The 12150-nt window shown below is 36.6% G+C and overlaps 1 protein-coding gene across 1 annotated transcript in view; it reads left to right on the forward strand.

The window, feature by feature from the left end:
• Positions 1 to 12150, forward strand: part of Kdsr (3-ketodihydrosphingosine reductase) — a 213577-nt gene that overhangs the window by 161833 nt on the left and 39594 nt on the right. Inside the window, exons 6-7 of the mRNA XM_090371754.1 lie at positions 565 to 756; positions 11586 to 11669. Of these exons, the coding sequence (XP_090227880.1) occupies positions 565 to 756; positions 11586 to 11669 (276 nt within the window). The remainder of the gene's footprint in view (positions 1 to 564; positions 757 to 11585; positions 11670 to 12150) is intronic.

The following is a 12150-nucleotide window of genomic DNA, read 5'->3' on the forward strand; positions in this document are numbered from 1 at the left end:
CACACTCGTATTCTGTCTGAACAGAATTGCAGACACTTTCAAATTTAACCCTGACTTTTTTCAATGTTGCCCTCCACTTAGTAAATAAGTGTGTAGACCTATTCTTAATGTCATTAGTTTTGAGGTGATGTCGTCTTAATGTCATTAGTTTTGAGGTGATGTATAACATCACCTCAAAACTAATGAAATAATTAATGTCAGAGCAGAAGTAAGTTACCCTTCAGTACTGTAAATTGTATTGTCATTGGTGATGTGTGTTTTCCTTATAATGGCTTTGATCATTGCCACGGCAAAAAAAATTTCAGCCCAACCAATTGTGCAATACTGAAAATGCAGCATTATTAATAGTTTTGCATTAATGAATATTTCGCACTTGTTCAGAAATTTTAATAAGCTCAGAGAATATTTCCAATGGGAATTTAGTTCAAGTTAATTTTTTAAATAAGCTCTCTGAAGTTGGAGCTTTACATTCTTAATATGAATTAACCTATTCTGAGAAAATTTAATTTGCTACACCCTGGTCTTTTTTGTATTGACTATAATTTTATTATTTTTCTTTTAAAGAAAATGATGGACATCAATTATTTTGGTAGTGTGCAAATGACAAGAGCAGTTATACCTTCTATGAAAGAGCAAAGAAATGGGCATATTGTATTTGTGTCTTCGCTTGCTGGTTTGATAGGAACTTATGGGTATACAGCATATTCCGCTTCAAAGTTTTCTCTAATGGGTTTAGCTGAATCATTGCAGATGGAAGTAAGTAATGAAAGGAAATGATAATGTTATTGAATTTCGTAATGTATTCTGTATTTACCTATTTAGGTTGTTTAGTTCCTGTTATTATTTAAAAATAAATTAAGTATATTTGATGAAATAAATTATGAATTTGAGGTGCTGGTGAAGTCATCAAAGATGGATATTGTTGGAATATCAGAGACACTGTGTCACATAGAGAGATAAGGAATGCAAAATTGGAATTTGGGGAGTACGATGTGTAAAGAAAGGATAGAAAGGGAGGATCAGTCATGCTGTTAGTTAAGAAAATCAAAATCTAAGGAAGTGTATTCAGCTGACATGGGTGGACATAAGCATTGGGAAGCACATCAGTTCAGTGTGACACAAGCATTGGGGAAGCACATTGGTTCGGTGTGACACAAGCATTGGGGAAGCACATCGGTTCGGTGTGACACAAGCATTGGGGAAGCACATCGGTTCGGTGTGACACAAGCATTGGGGAAGCACATCGGTTCGGTGTGAAACAAGCATTGGGGAAGCACATCGGTTCGGTGTGAAACAAGCATTGGGGAAGTACATCGGTTCGGTGTGACACAAGCATTGGGGAAGCACATCGGTTCGGTGTGACACAAGCATTGGGAAAACACATCAGTTCGGTGTGACATAGGCAGTGGGAAAGCAAAATTCAGAGTAGGAGTGTGTTATAGGCCTAATGACTCTGATGAGTACAGTGAACAACTATGCAGAGAAATAGAGGGAGGAAGGGGGAAATAGAGGGTGGGAGGGGGAAATAGAGGGGAAAGCACATCAATTCGGTGCGACATTTTTGCATTGGGAAAGCAAAATTCAGAGTAGGAGTGTGTTATAGGCCTAATGACTCTGATGAGTATAGTGAACAACTATACAGAGAAATAAAGTGGAGTGTAAATCAGATTGTCTTATAATGGGGGAGTTTAACTTCCCAGATATAGTAATAGTCATCGTGGCATGTGATGCAAGAAAGCAAGCATATGAGTTTATGAAGCATCAGCCAAAAAAAAAAAAAAAATCACACAATCATTAATTGGTTTGTGTGATTTTTCAAACAAAAATCAAAAATGATTTTTCGTACAAAAATTTAACCTATTAATGGACACTTAGAAGTTATAGTGTCTTAAAGTACTGTTTTATTGGACTAAATTCAAAAAATAGCAAAGGCTTAATTTTTCAGTACTCACCTTGATCGATCTGCAATTGTTATGGTTTGAATGGCAAGAGGTGACTAGCTTTAAGGTGATTAGTTCTTGAATTAAGGAGTGGGTAAATAGTAATTATGATGGAAACAGGATTAAAATGCGCAAGGAAGTAGAAGTGCACAAACCATAACAATTGCAGATCGATCAAGGTGAGTACTGAAAAATTAAGCCCTTGCTATTTTTTGAATTTAGACGTATTAATGGTTGTGTGATTTTTCAAACAAAAATCACACAACCATTAATAGGTTAAATTTATTTAACCTATCAACTTTCACAACAACAGATGGAAGTTTGTTCCAGCAATTAACCACCCGCTGGCTAAAGACAAATTTCCGCACATCTATTCTACAGCTGTTGTTCCTCAATTTGAATTTATGCCCCCTTAAGTTCGTAATCTGAACAAGTGGAAGAATCCCATCAGAATTCAGCATGCTCAACCTATTCAAGGCTTTATACACATCAATCAGATAACCTCACAGGTGCCTAGTCTCCAGCCGCTTCAATTTGGAGAACTTAAGCCTCTCTTGATAAGAGGATCCCGTCATTCCCCTCACCAATCTTGTTGCCCTTCTCTGTACATGCTCAAGCAAATCTACATCCTTCCAAAAATGAGGTCTCCAGACCTGTATGCAGTACTCAAGGCATGGCCTGACTATTTCCTTATACAGAGGGACAATCACCTCCTTTTCCCTGCTAGCAAAATTCCTGTATATCATTGACAAAACTCCATGACCTGCTCTTGCATCCTGTCTGCATTGCTCAGAAAACTTCATATCTGACTGCACAATTACTCTCAGGTCTTTTTCATTTTCTACCACTCTAAGTGTAGTACCACACAGTTGGTACGTTCCTCTGGGGTTACTTCTACCCATATGCAGTACTTTGCATTTTTCAATGTTAAACTTCAGTTGCCACTTCTCAGCCCATCTTCCCAATTTTCTGGATACTGTTGCAGTAGCACACTGCCATTACTGTCATTAACAACCCTGCCAATCTTTGTATCATCTGCAAACTTCGACACTAAGCCTGATATACCTTCATCAATATCATTGATAAATATACAACAGTGGACCCAACACCGAACCTTGTGGGACTCCACTAATAACATTAGTCCACGAAGAGCAGTGCCCATTGATTACCACTCCCTGTCTTCTACCACTCAACCATCCTTTTATCCATTCTAGCAACTTACCCTTAATACCATTCTGCTCCAATTTGTACAGTAGTCTTCCATGCACAACAGTGTCAAAAGCTTTCCTGAAATCCAAGTACAGTGGATTCTGGTTATTTGGGCCACCGGTTAATCGGGGCAGCCATTTATTTGGGACAAATCTTAAAAAACAGAACCCAATCGAGAAAATAGCCAGGGTTTACTTCGCTTAATTGGGACAACATGCCATTTAATTGGGGCAGGAGACCACAGCACTGGAGATTACCCTATGATTGTCTCCGACCGAACCATGAGGTACGGTCGGATTTCTGGAGGTCACAACCATAAAACAATTAGCATTCACCTGTCTGTTTATTTGGCTTTTCTGTTTGTGCAATCTATCATAAACAGATAGTAAACTCGATCTTATTGAATTTGCGATAATACCGACAGCCAGAATTCTGTAGGTTATTATGGTGAAATATGTATACACTTCCATGGAATCTTCAATCATATAAAAAAATTAATTTTCAGAATCTTCTCTTCAATCCTATTTTTAAAGCTTCGTAACTTGTTACTCTGTTCTCACTTGCGCATATCGTGTTACTTGTAATTTGTCACCACCAAATACGGAGGATGCGGAAAGGTCAGGAAATGACCACCACATATCCTGGAGCAATATGGCCTTAGTTGCTAATGCTCCTAAAAACCAAATAACAAACAAACTTGTAATTTGTGTGTGCCGTGTTCTTTTGTCATTGATTGCTTATCTTTTTACTGTTTTAATTTTGAACCCCCACCCACAAATGTCAGTGAACAGAAATGTCAACTAGTTAGTATGTACATATTACAGTATGTATTAATTATTCTAATTATTACTTATATTCTTCTTATTTTCATGTATCGTTTAATTTTTTAATTGGTAAGTTAATAAAAGGTAAATTTGTCCTTAATATATCTTTACTTTTATAGCCTGTAGATAATATTCCTACTATTTTCGCTAATTAGAATCGATGTTTAATAGAATTAAAATTCAATTCACAAATGTTATCACAATAACCGGTGCTTTCTACACATCGTATAGTGAATGGTACTTTATTATGGTGACTCCATCGTAACATGATTTGATTGTACAGTAAACCAGTTGTAAAGTGGGGGTCCATTGTATTTTTAACTTTTTTTTATGTGAAACATTCGGATAATCGAGGCAGCCGCTTAAAAAGGCCAAAATGCACTAGTCACGATGTGTCCCAAATAACTGGAATCGACTGTATATGATATCAAAATTCTTTTTTGCATCCAGTTCCTTTGTAACCACATCATAATATCCATTCAAATTTGTCAGACAAGACTTTCCCTTAACAAACCCATGCTGTGTCTGAATTATTGCTAGATGATCCTGCAATGCATCTTTAACCAGTGACTCCATCATTTTATGCGGAACAGAAGTTAAACTAACTGGTCTGTAATTCCTCTTGTCACCCTATGACCTACCCTTTGTGAATTGGGGATACATTTGCACATCTCCAGTCCGTGGGGACCTCCCCTGAGTCCAAGGATCTCTCATAATTATGGCTAAGGGTTTGTTTAGTTCCTTTGCCACCTCCTTTAATATAACTGGATATATCCCATACACCCTAGATGCCATTCTTAGGTTTAACTTCAACAATTTCTCCTCCACTTTGCTCTCAGTTATAATAAAATCATTAAGCACTTTGCTACAATTTGATAACCTTCTGGCATTTTCAATCCTTAATAACTCCTCATGTGTGAATGCAAAATACTCATTCGGTTTGTTTGTTATCTGAGCAGGATCATCAACAATCGAACCATTGATATCAAGTGAACCAATATGATTCATCCCCTTCCTTTTAGAGTTTATATAAGTAAAGAAATCGTTGCTGTTTTTCTTAGCATCGTTTGCCAAAGGATGCTAAGAAATCAGCCTTTGCCTACCTAACCTCCTTTTGACTTGATTACAGACTAGCTTATAACTGCCATAGGCCTCTGTGTCGCCTGATAATTTATATGCATCCCATGCATTTTGGTTCTCTGGCATGAGTCTCATTAGTTCATTTGACAACCATTTAGGCCATATTGACTGGAACTTGTGGGTTGGTCACTTCATACTAGCAAGGCTTTTGTGGATTTATTGGATGATTATTTTCTGCAGCAGCATGTTTGAGAGGCAACCAGAGGGAGTAATACTCTTGATCTGATTATCAGCAGCGATTATTCATGCATTAAGAATCTGCAGATAAAGGAATCACTAGGTGGCAGTGATCACAGTGTACTGGTGTAGGATTTACTGAAAGATGTAACTACCTTTGGGGGCTAAAGGAAGAGTTTTGCTTTCATAAAGGTGACTACAGTGGTCTCAGACAGTTTTAAATTCTGTACAGTGGGACCGACTGAGGATGTTACCAAGAGCAAATTCTAAGAGGGAAGCATTCAAGTAACTCATTGTGGAAGCTGCTACTCTTTTCATACCAATTAAGAAATATTGTTCAAAGTTTAGGCCTAAATGGGTGTCAGAGGAACTAATGGGACTTGTGGCATAGAAGATAAATGCACTGGATGCATATAAATTATCAGGAGACACAGAAAGCTATGGTAGATACAAAATAGTCTGTAATCAAGTCACAAAAGAGATTATGCAAGTGAAGGCAGATTACGAGAAATATTTGGCAAAGAATGCTAAGAAAAACAGCACGAACGTCTTTAGTTTTATAAATCCTAGAAGGGTTGGGATGAATCAGATTGGTCCACTTGATATCAATGGTTTGAATGTTAATGATCCTGCTCAGATAGCTGATAATCTGAATGAGTTGAATCTACATTCACACATGAGTTATTAGCAAGGAAAATGCCAGAGGTTTATCAAACTGTAACAGGGTGCTTAATGATTTTGCAATAACTGAGAGCAAAGTGGACGAGAAATTGTTGAAGTTAAACATAAGAAAGGCGCTTGGGGTGTATCAGATCTATCCGGTTATTTTAACAGAGGCAGCAAAGGAAGTAAGCAAACCCTTTGCCATAATTATGAGGACTAATGTTATTAGTGGAGTCCCCCGGTATTTGGTGTTGGTCCCACTGTTGTTTTGTTTATTTATCAATGATATTGATGAAGGTATATCAGGCTTAATGTAGAAGTTTACAGATGATACAAAGGTTGGCAGGGTTGTTAATGACAGTAATGGCAGTGTTCTACTGCAACAGTATCCAGAAAAATGTATCCCCAATTCAAAAGGGGATCCAAGGGTGATACGAGTAATTATAGACCTGTGAGCTTAACTTCTGTTCCAGGAAAATTACTGGAGGCACTAGTTAAAGAAGCACTGCAGGATCATTTAGACAAGACTTCACTTATAGCTCGGACACAGCATGGTTTTGTTAAGGGGAAGTCTTGCCTGACCAATTTGATTGGATACTATGATGCAGTCACAAAGGAACTGGATGCAGGGAATAACTTTGATATTATATACTTGGATCTTAGAAAGGCTTTTGATACTGTTGCACATGGAAGACTGCTGCACAAATTGGAGCAGTGTAACATTGGAGGCAAATTGCTGCTGTGGATAAAGGGGTGGCTGAGGGGGAGAAGACAGAGAGTGGTAATCAGTGGACACTGCTCGTCGTGGACTAATGTTATTAGTGGAGTCCCTCGGGGCTCAGTGTTGGGTCCATTATTGTTTTCTGTATTCATAAATGATATTGATGATGGTATATCAAGCTTAATGTCGAAGTTTGCAGACGATACAAAGGTAGGCAGGGTTGTCAAGGACACTACTGACACTATGCTGCTGCAACAGGATCTGGAAAGGTTGAGCAGTTGGGCTGAGAGGTGGCAAATGAAGTTTAACATTGACAAATGTAAAGTACTACACATGGGAAACAGCAACCCCAGAGCAACGTATCAACTCTGTGGTACTACACTGACAGTGGTGGAGAATGAAAGGGACCTAGGGGTGGTTGTGCAGGCAGATATGAAGTTCTCTGAGCAGTGCAGACGGGCTGCAAGAGTAGCTCATGGTGTATTGTGAATGATATATAGGAATTTTTCTAGCAGGGATAAGGAGGTGATTATTCCCTTGTATAAGGCAATGTTCAGGCCACACCTAGAGTACTGTATACAGGTCTGGAGGCCTCATTTCAAGAAGATGTAGAGCTGCTGGAACGAGTACAGAGAATGGCAACAAGATTAGTGAATGGAACAAAGGGGTGCTCTTACGAAGAAAGGCTTAAGTTTTGCAAATTACAGTGTCTGGAGACTAGGCACCAGCGAGGTGATCTGATAGAGGTGTATAAAGCATTGAATGGTTTGAGCATGCTCAATGCTGATGGGATTCTTTCTCTCGCTCAGAATAATCACCTGAGAGGGCATAAATTCAAATTGAGGAAAGACAGATGTAGGATAGACGTGCGGAAATTTGCCTTTAGCCAGCGGGTGGTTGGTTGGTGGAACAGACTTCCATCCCTTGTCGTGGAAGTTAATAGCCTAAATAAGTTTAAGGCTCAGCTGGACAGATATTTTGAGCGAACAGAGGGGTGAAGTGGAAGTGGTTTTTTTTTTTTTTTTTTTTTTTTTTTGGCTGAGGCTGCATAAGCTTGCTTTCTTGCATCAAATGCCTCTACTAATGCTAATGCTAAATAGTAGTGCTGTGGCAAAACAGCACTGTGTGCATCACAGGATAATATGCAATTGGATTTATCCACATATTGAGATATAAACTAAAAGATTGCTATGGTGTTATCAGTTGGCATTTTAACCTGTTTTAAACTGTTGGCATTCAGTTTATTTGGTCATGTAATGTTGTTAGTTTACGATTCCACCTTAGTGAGATTTCACATAATTCGGAAATGGGTGCTTACTAGGGGGCACCACGAAATTTCTTTTAATTTGCTTAATTTCTAAATTATTTTAGGAATGTTGCTTCAATGCTACCCTTTTCTTCTTACCCCCCCCCCATATTTTGTTGTTATTTTATTTGGTTTAGTTCATTTTCACTCTACTGGTTTACCATGCTACTGGCAATATCCTATTTTAATTTATCCTATTTTAATATCCTATTTTAATTATATATATATATATATAAGGGATTATTATTATTAGTGTAAAATATAGTAAGTAGATATTTATTCTTAGAATTAGACTAATGAAAATACGGTGTACCCTGAGAGCGATATATGTGTTGACCGAAAAAGGGGGGGGGAAGATTATTAAGATTAGAAATAGAATTCTCCATTCTATTATTCTATACGATTATTTATATATATATATATATATATATATATATATATATATATATATAACCGATAATTCATATAAAAAATAAAATAAAACATAATCCAGTAGTATGGCAAAACTGTAGAGCGAAAGGTAACAAGACAGAAACCGTAGCAGAAAGTCCCCAAATAATTTAGAGCTTTAAATCCAATTAATAATAATAAATTCAATTTAAATTTAAAATAATGCTAATTATATAATAATTTAGCGGTATCCCCCTTGTAAAGTACCAATTCCAAAAGATGTGAAATATCACCAAAAAGGGGCTAAAAGGAACTACTAAAAGAAAACAAAATAACAAAATAGACTGACCATCATGCCCTATATTGACAGAGGACAACGAGGCCAATAATGGTCATGGAATCGCTGCATTTCGATCGCTATACAAATCGTCGCAAAGGTAAACAGATCGAAGGACCAAACTACCCCTTCCTCCTCTGATTGATCCACAAATGCAGAAGATTTGCATAGCAGTGGTTCTTATGCAGCGAGAAATAAACTATAAAACAGACAGCACTCTAGAGCAGAGCCACACCACTGACATAATGTAAGCTTAGCGAGCTTATATAAACAGAGAAAGGAGAATAGATGGCAGCACAGGCACTGCTTTTTTGCATATCAACCCACTACCACTGAGTTATATTTAAATAATGGCTTAAAAGTTAGAATGTAATAACATAAAATAAGAAAATAAATAAATATTAAGCTGTCATTGGAGCTAGCAAAATGCACATCCTCCACACGATGCCCAGATATAACCAATAATTCATATAAAAAATAAACCATAAGCCAGTAGTATGGCAAAACTGAAGAGCGAAAGGGGGAAGTTCTTTTGTTTTCTTTTAGCCCCTTTTTGGTGATATTTCACGTCTTTCGGAACTGGTACTTTACAAGGGGGGTACCGCTAAATTATTATATAATTGGCATTATTTTAAATTTAAATTGAATTTATTATTATTAATTGGATTTATAGCTCTAAATTATTTGGGGACATAATTCCATAATTGACATAATTCCAATATATATATATAATAATCACAGTTTAATGATATCAAAATCCCAGATTAAAATTTGCAAAAAATCATACAAATTATCAAACGTTTAACTATTATAATAATCTTAATATACTTCAACAATCTTAATAATAATACTTAAATAATCTTAAGTATTATAATAATAATAAGAAAATGGGAAAATATTTTTGGGAATATTTTTTCTGGGGGTATTTTTTACTGTTACCCATTTCAAAATATCCTGCCAGCACCCATGATCAGGCCTAATGTACTTGTCAAAGAAATTCATGAAAGTGCAGCTAATAATAAATAAATACCTGTATAATTACAGTTTTAGTTATGCTAATGATATTTATGACAAATGTTACGCAGCTGCCACAGTACATTACTCTAAATTTTCATATTCTGAAAGTATTCTTATTTCAATGCTATCTCTAACTATTGCTCAAATTCCCTATACAAATACCAAAATTAGGCTTGAAAAATTACTAATTAAATGCAATATAATAAAGTAAAATTAAGTCATTTTTATTTGCTGACCGTATTTTAAAACTGTTTGTTTTTGTAACAGAAAACACCATCTTCAAATTGAAAGAGGTTTTTGTCATTAAAATTTGTTATTCTTTTATATTCTTTCTGTACAAAATTAATCTAATAAGGTAAATTTTTACTTACTAAAAAACTAATAAATATATAGAATAATATTCATATATTTTTACAATACAGTAGATACTGTCGGGGTTATGGCCTGTTGGGATTTTGGGCCAGATCACTCTTGGGTTACTGTTACCCGTATGCAGTACCTTGCATTTGTCAATATTAAACTTCAGTTGCCACTTCTCAGCCCATCTACCTAACATTTCAAGATCCTGTTGCAGTAGCATACTGTCTTTACTATCATTAACAACCGTGCCACCCTTTGTATCATCTGCAAACTTGGACATTAAGCCTGATATACCTTTATCGATATCATTAATAAATGCACAAAACAACAATGGGCCCAACACTAAACCCTGGGGGACTCCACTAATAACATTAGTCCATGTAGAGCGGTGTCTATTTATTACCACTCTCTGCCGTCTCCCCCACAACCATCCCTTTATCCATTGCAGCAACTTGCCTTAATACCATACTGCTCCAATTTGTACAGCAGTTTTCCATGTGCAACAGTATCAAAAGCTTTCCTGAAATCCAAGTATATGATATCAAAATTATTTTTGCATCCAGTTCTTTTGTGACCACATCATAGTAATCAAATTGGTCAGACAAGACTTCCCTTTAACAAACCCATTCTGTATCTTAACTATTACTGCAGTCTTGTCTAGATGATCCTGCAATGCTTCTTTAACCAGTGACTCCATTATTTTCCCCAGAACAGAAGTTAAACTAGCAGGTCTATAATTATTTGCGTCACCCTTTGAACCACCTTTGTGAATTGGGGATACATTTGCACATCTCCAGTCCATGGGGAGCTCCCCTGAATCTAAGGATGCTCTCATAATTATGGCTAATTATGAGAGCATCCTTATTTTCTTCTAATATGAAGTATCCTTATTTTCTTCTAATACGAAGTGAATTATCTTTCAGACATTTTACAAGCTAAAATGAAAGGCTTTTACTCTAAACTGAAGTACTGATTTGACTAAAATGGCTAACTTTGGATAGATGCTAACTCCTGCAACCCACTTTAGTTATGCTTCATCAGTTAAAGGGTTGTTATGAAAACATTATTCTATCAGAGGATCTTATTTTAATTTTTTATAAAAAAATCATCTAAGGATGTATGCTACTTTGTATATTAGATATTTAGGCACCTCCGTAGCCAGGTGGGAAGGAGCAGCAGTGCGTTGCACACGCTTCTTGATTAGACCGGGGTTCGAGCCCGTCGCCACCAAATACGGAGGATGCGGAAAGGTCAGAGAATGACCACCGCATATCCCGGAGCAATATGGCCTAGTTGCTAATGCTCCTAAAAAAAAAAAAAAAAAATTAGATATTCAGTACATATCCCAAGGGAAACTATTGCAGAGTACTACTGAATCCAAAATATATATTAGCTACAGTAATACCTGAAACTCCAGACCTACCTTGTACATATTTTAACTTACTCATTAGTAACTTTGATATGTAATTGAATCTTTTTGTCTTTATTTACTTTCTGTCAGGTGAATCCTTACAATATAAGCATTACTATATCATTTCCTCCAGACACAGATACACCTGGATTTGCTGAAGAACAGAAGAGCAAGGTAAATTTGTGTTAAACTTCTGTTATAACACAAAATTAATATTCATAACATGAATTTTGTTATATTTAAATTATATTCCTAATTCTTTCACCTAATAAAACTTTTTTTAATGAAGTTTGAATGTGATGTTTAATACAGAGTGTCTCAAAAATATTGGTACAAACATTTAGGGGAGGTAGGTAACATCTAAAGGAATGTGAATCGCGTAGGAACCCATAACCGGAAATGTCACAGGAAAGTAGCAGCAGAGGCACAAGACAGTAATTAGGGGCAAACATTTATTTGACATAATATTAATAATGGAGTACGAGATGGATGCATTTCATGATGTTACAACAGATGCTCGAAGGTTCCACCATGAGACGCGATGCATGCTTGACACCGACGCAGCATGGATTGGCGGACACGGTCAAACACAACTGGAGTTTCTTTGACAGTAGCAGCAGTGCAGATGAGTCTCGCCACGAGATCCATTTCCATC

This window comes from Mastigoproctus giganteus, chromosome 4 (assembly GCF_048544385.1).
Source record: "Mastigoproctus giganteus isolate SK-2022 chromosome 4, ASM4854438v1, whole genome shotgun sequence".
NCBI classification, from domain to species: Eukaryota; Metazoa; Arthropoda; class Arachnida; order Uropygi; family Thelyphonidae; genus Mastigoproctus; species Mastigoproctus giganteus.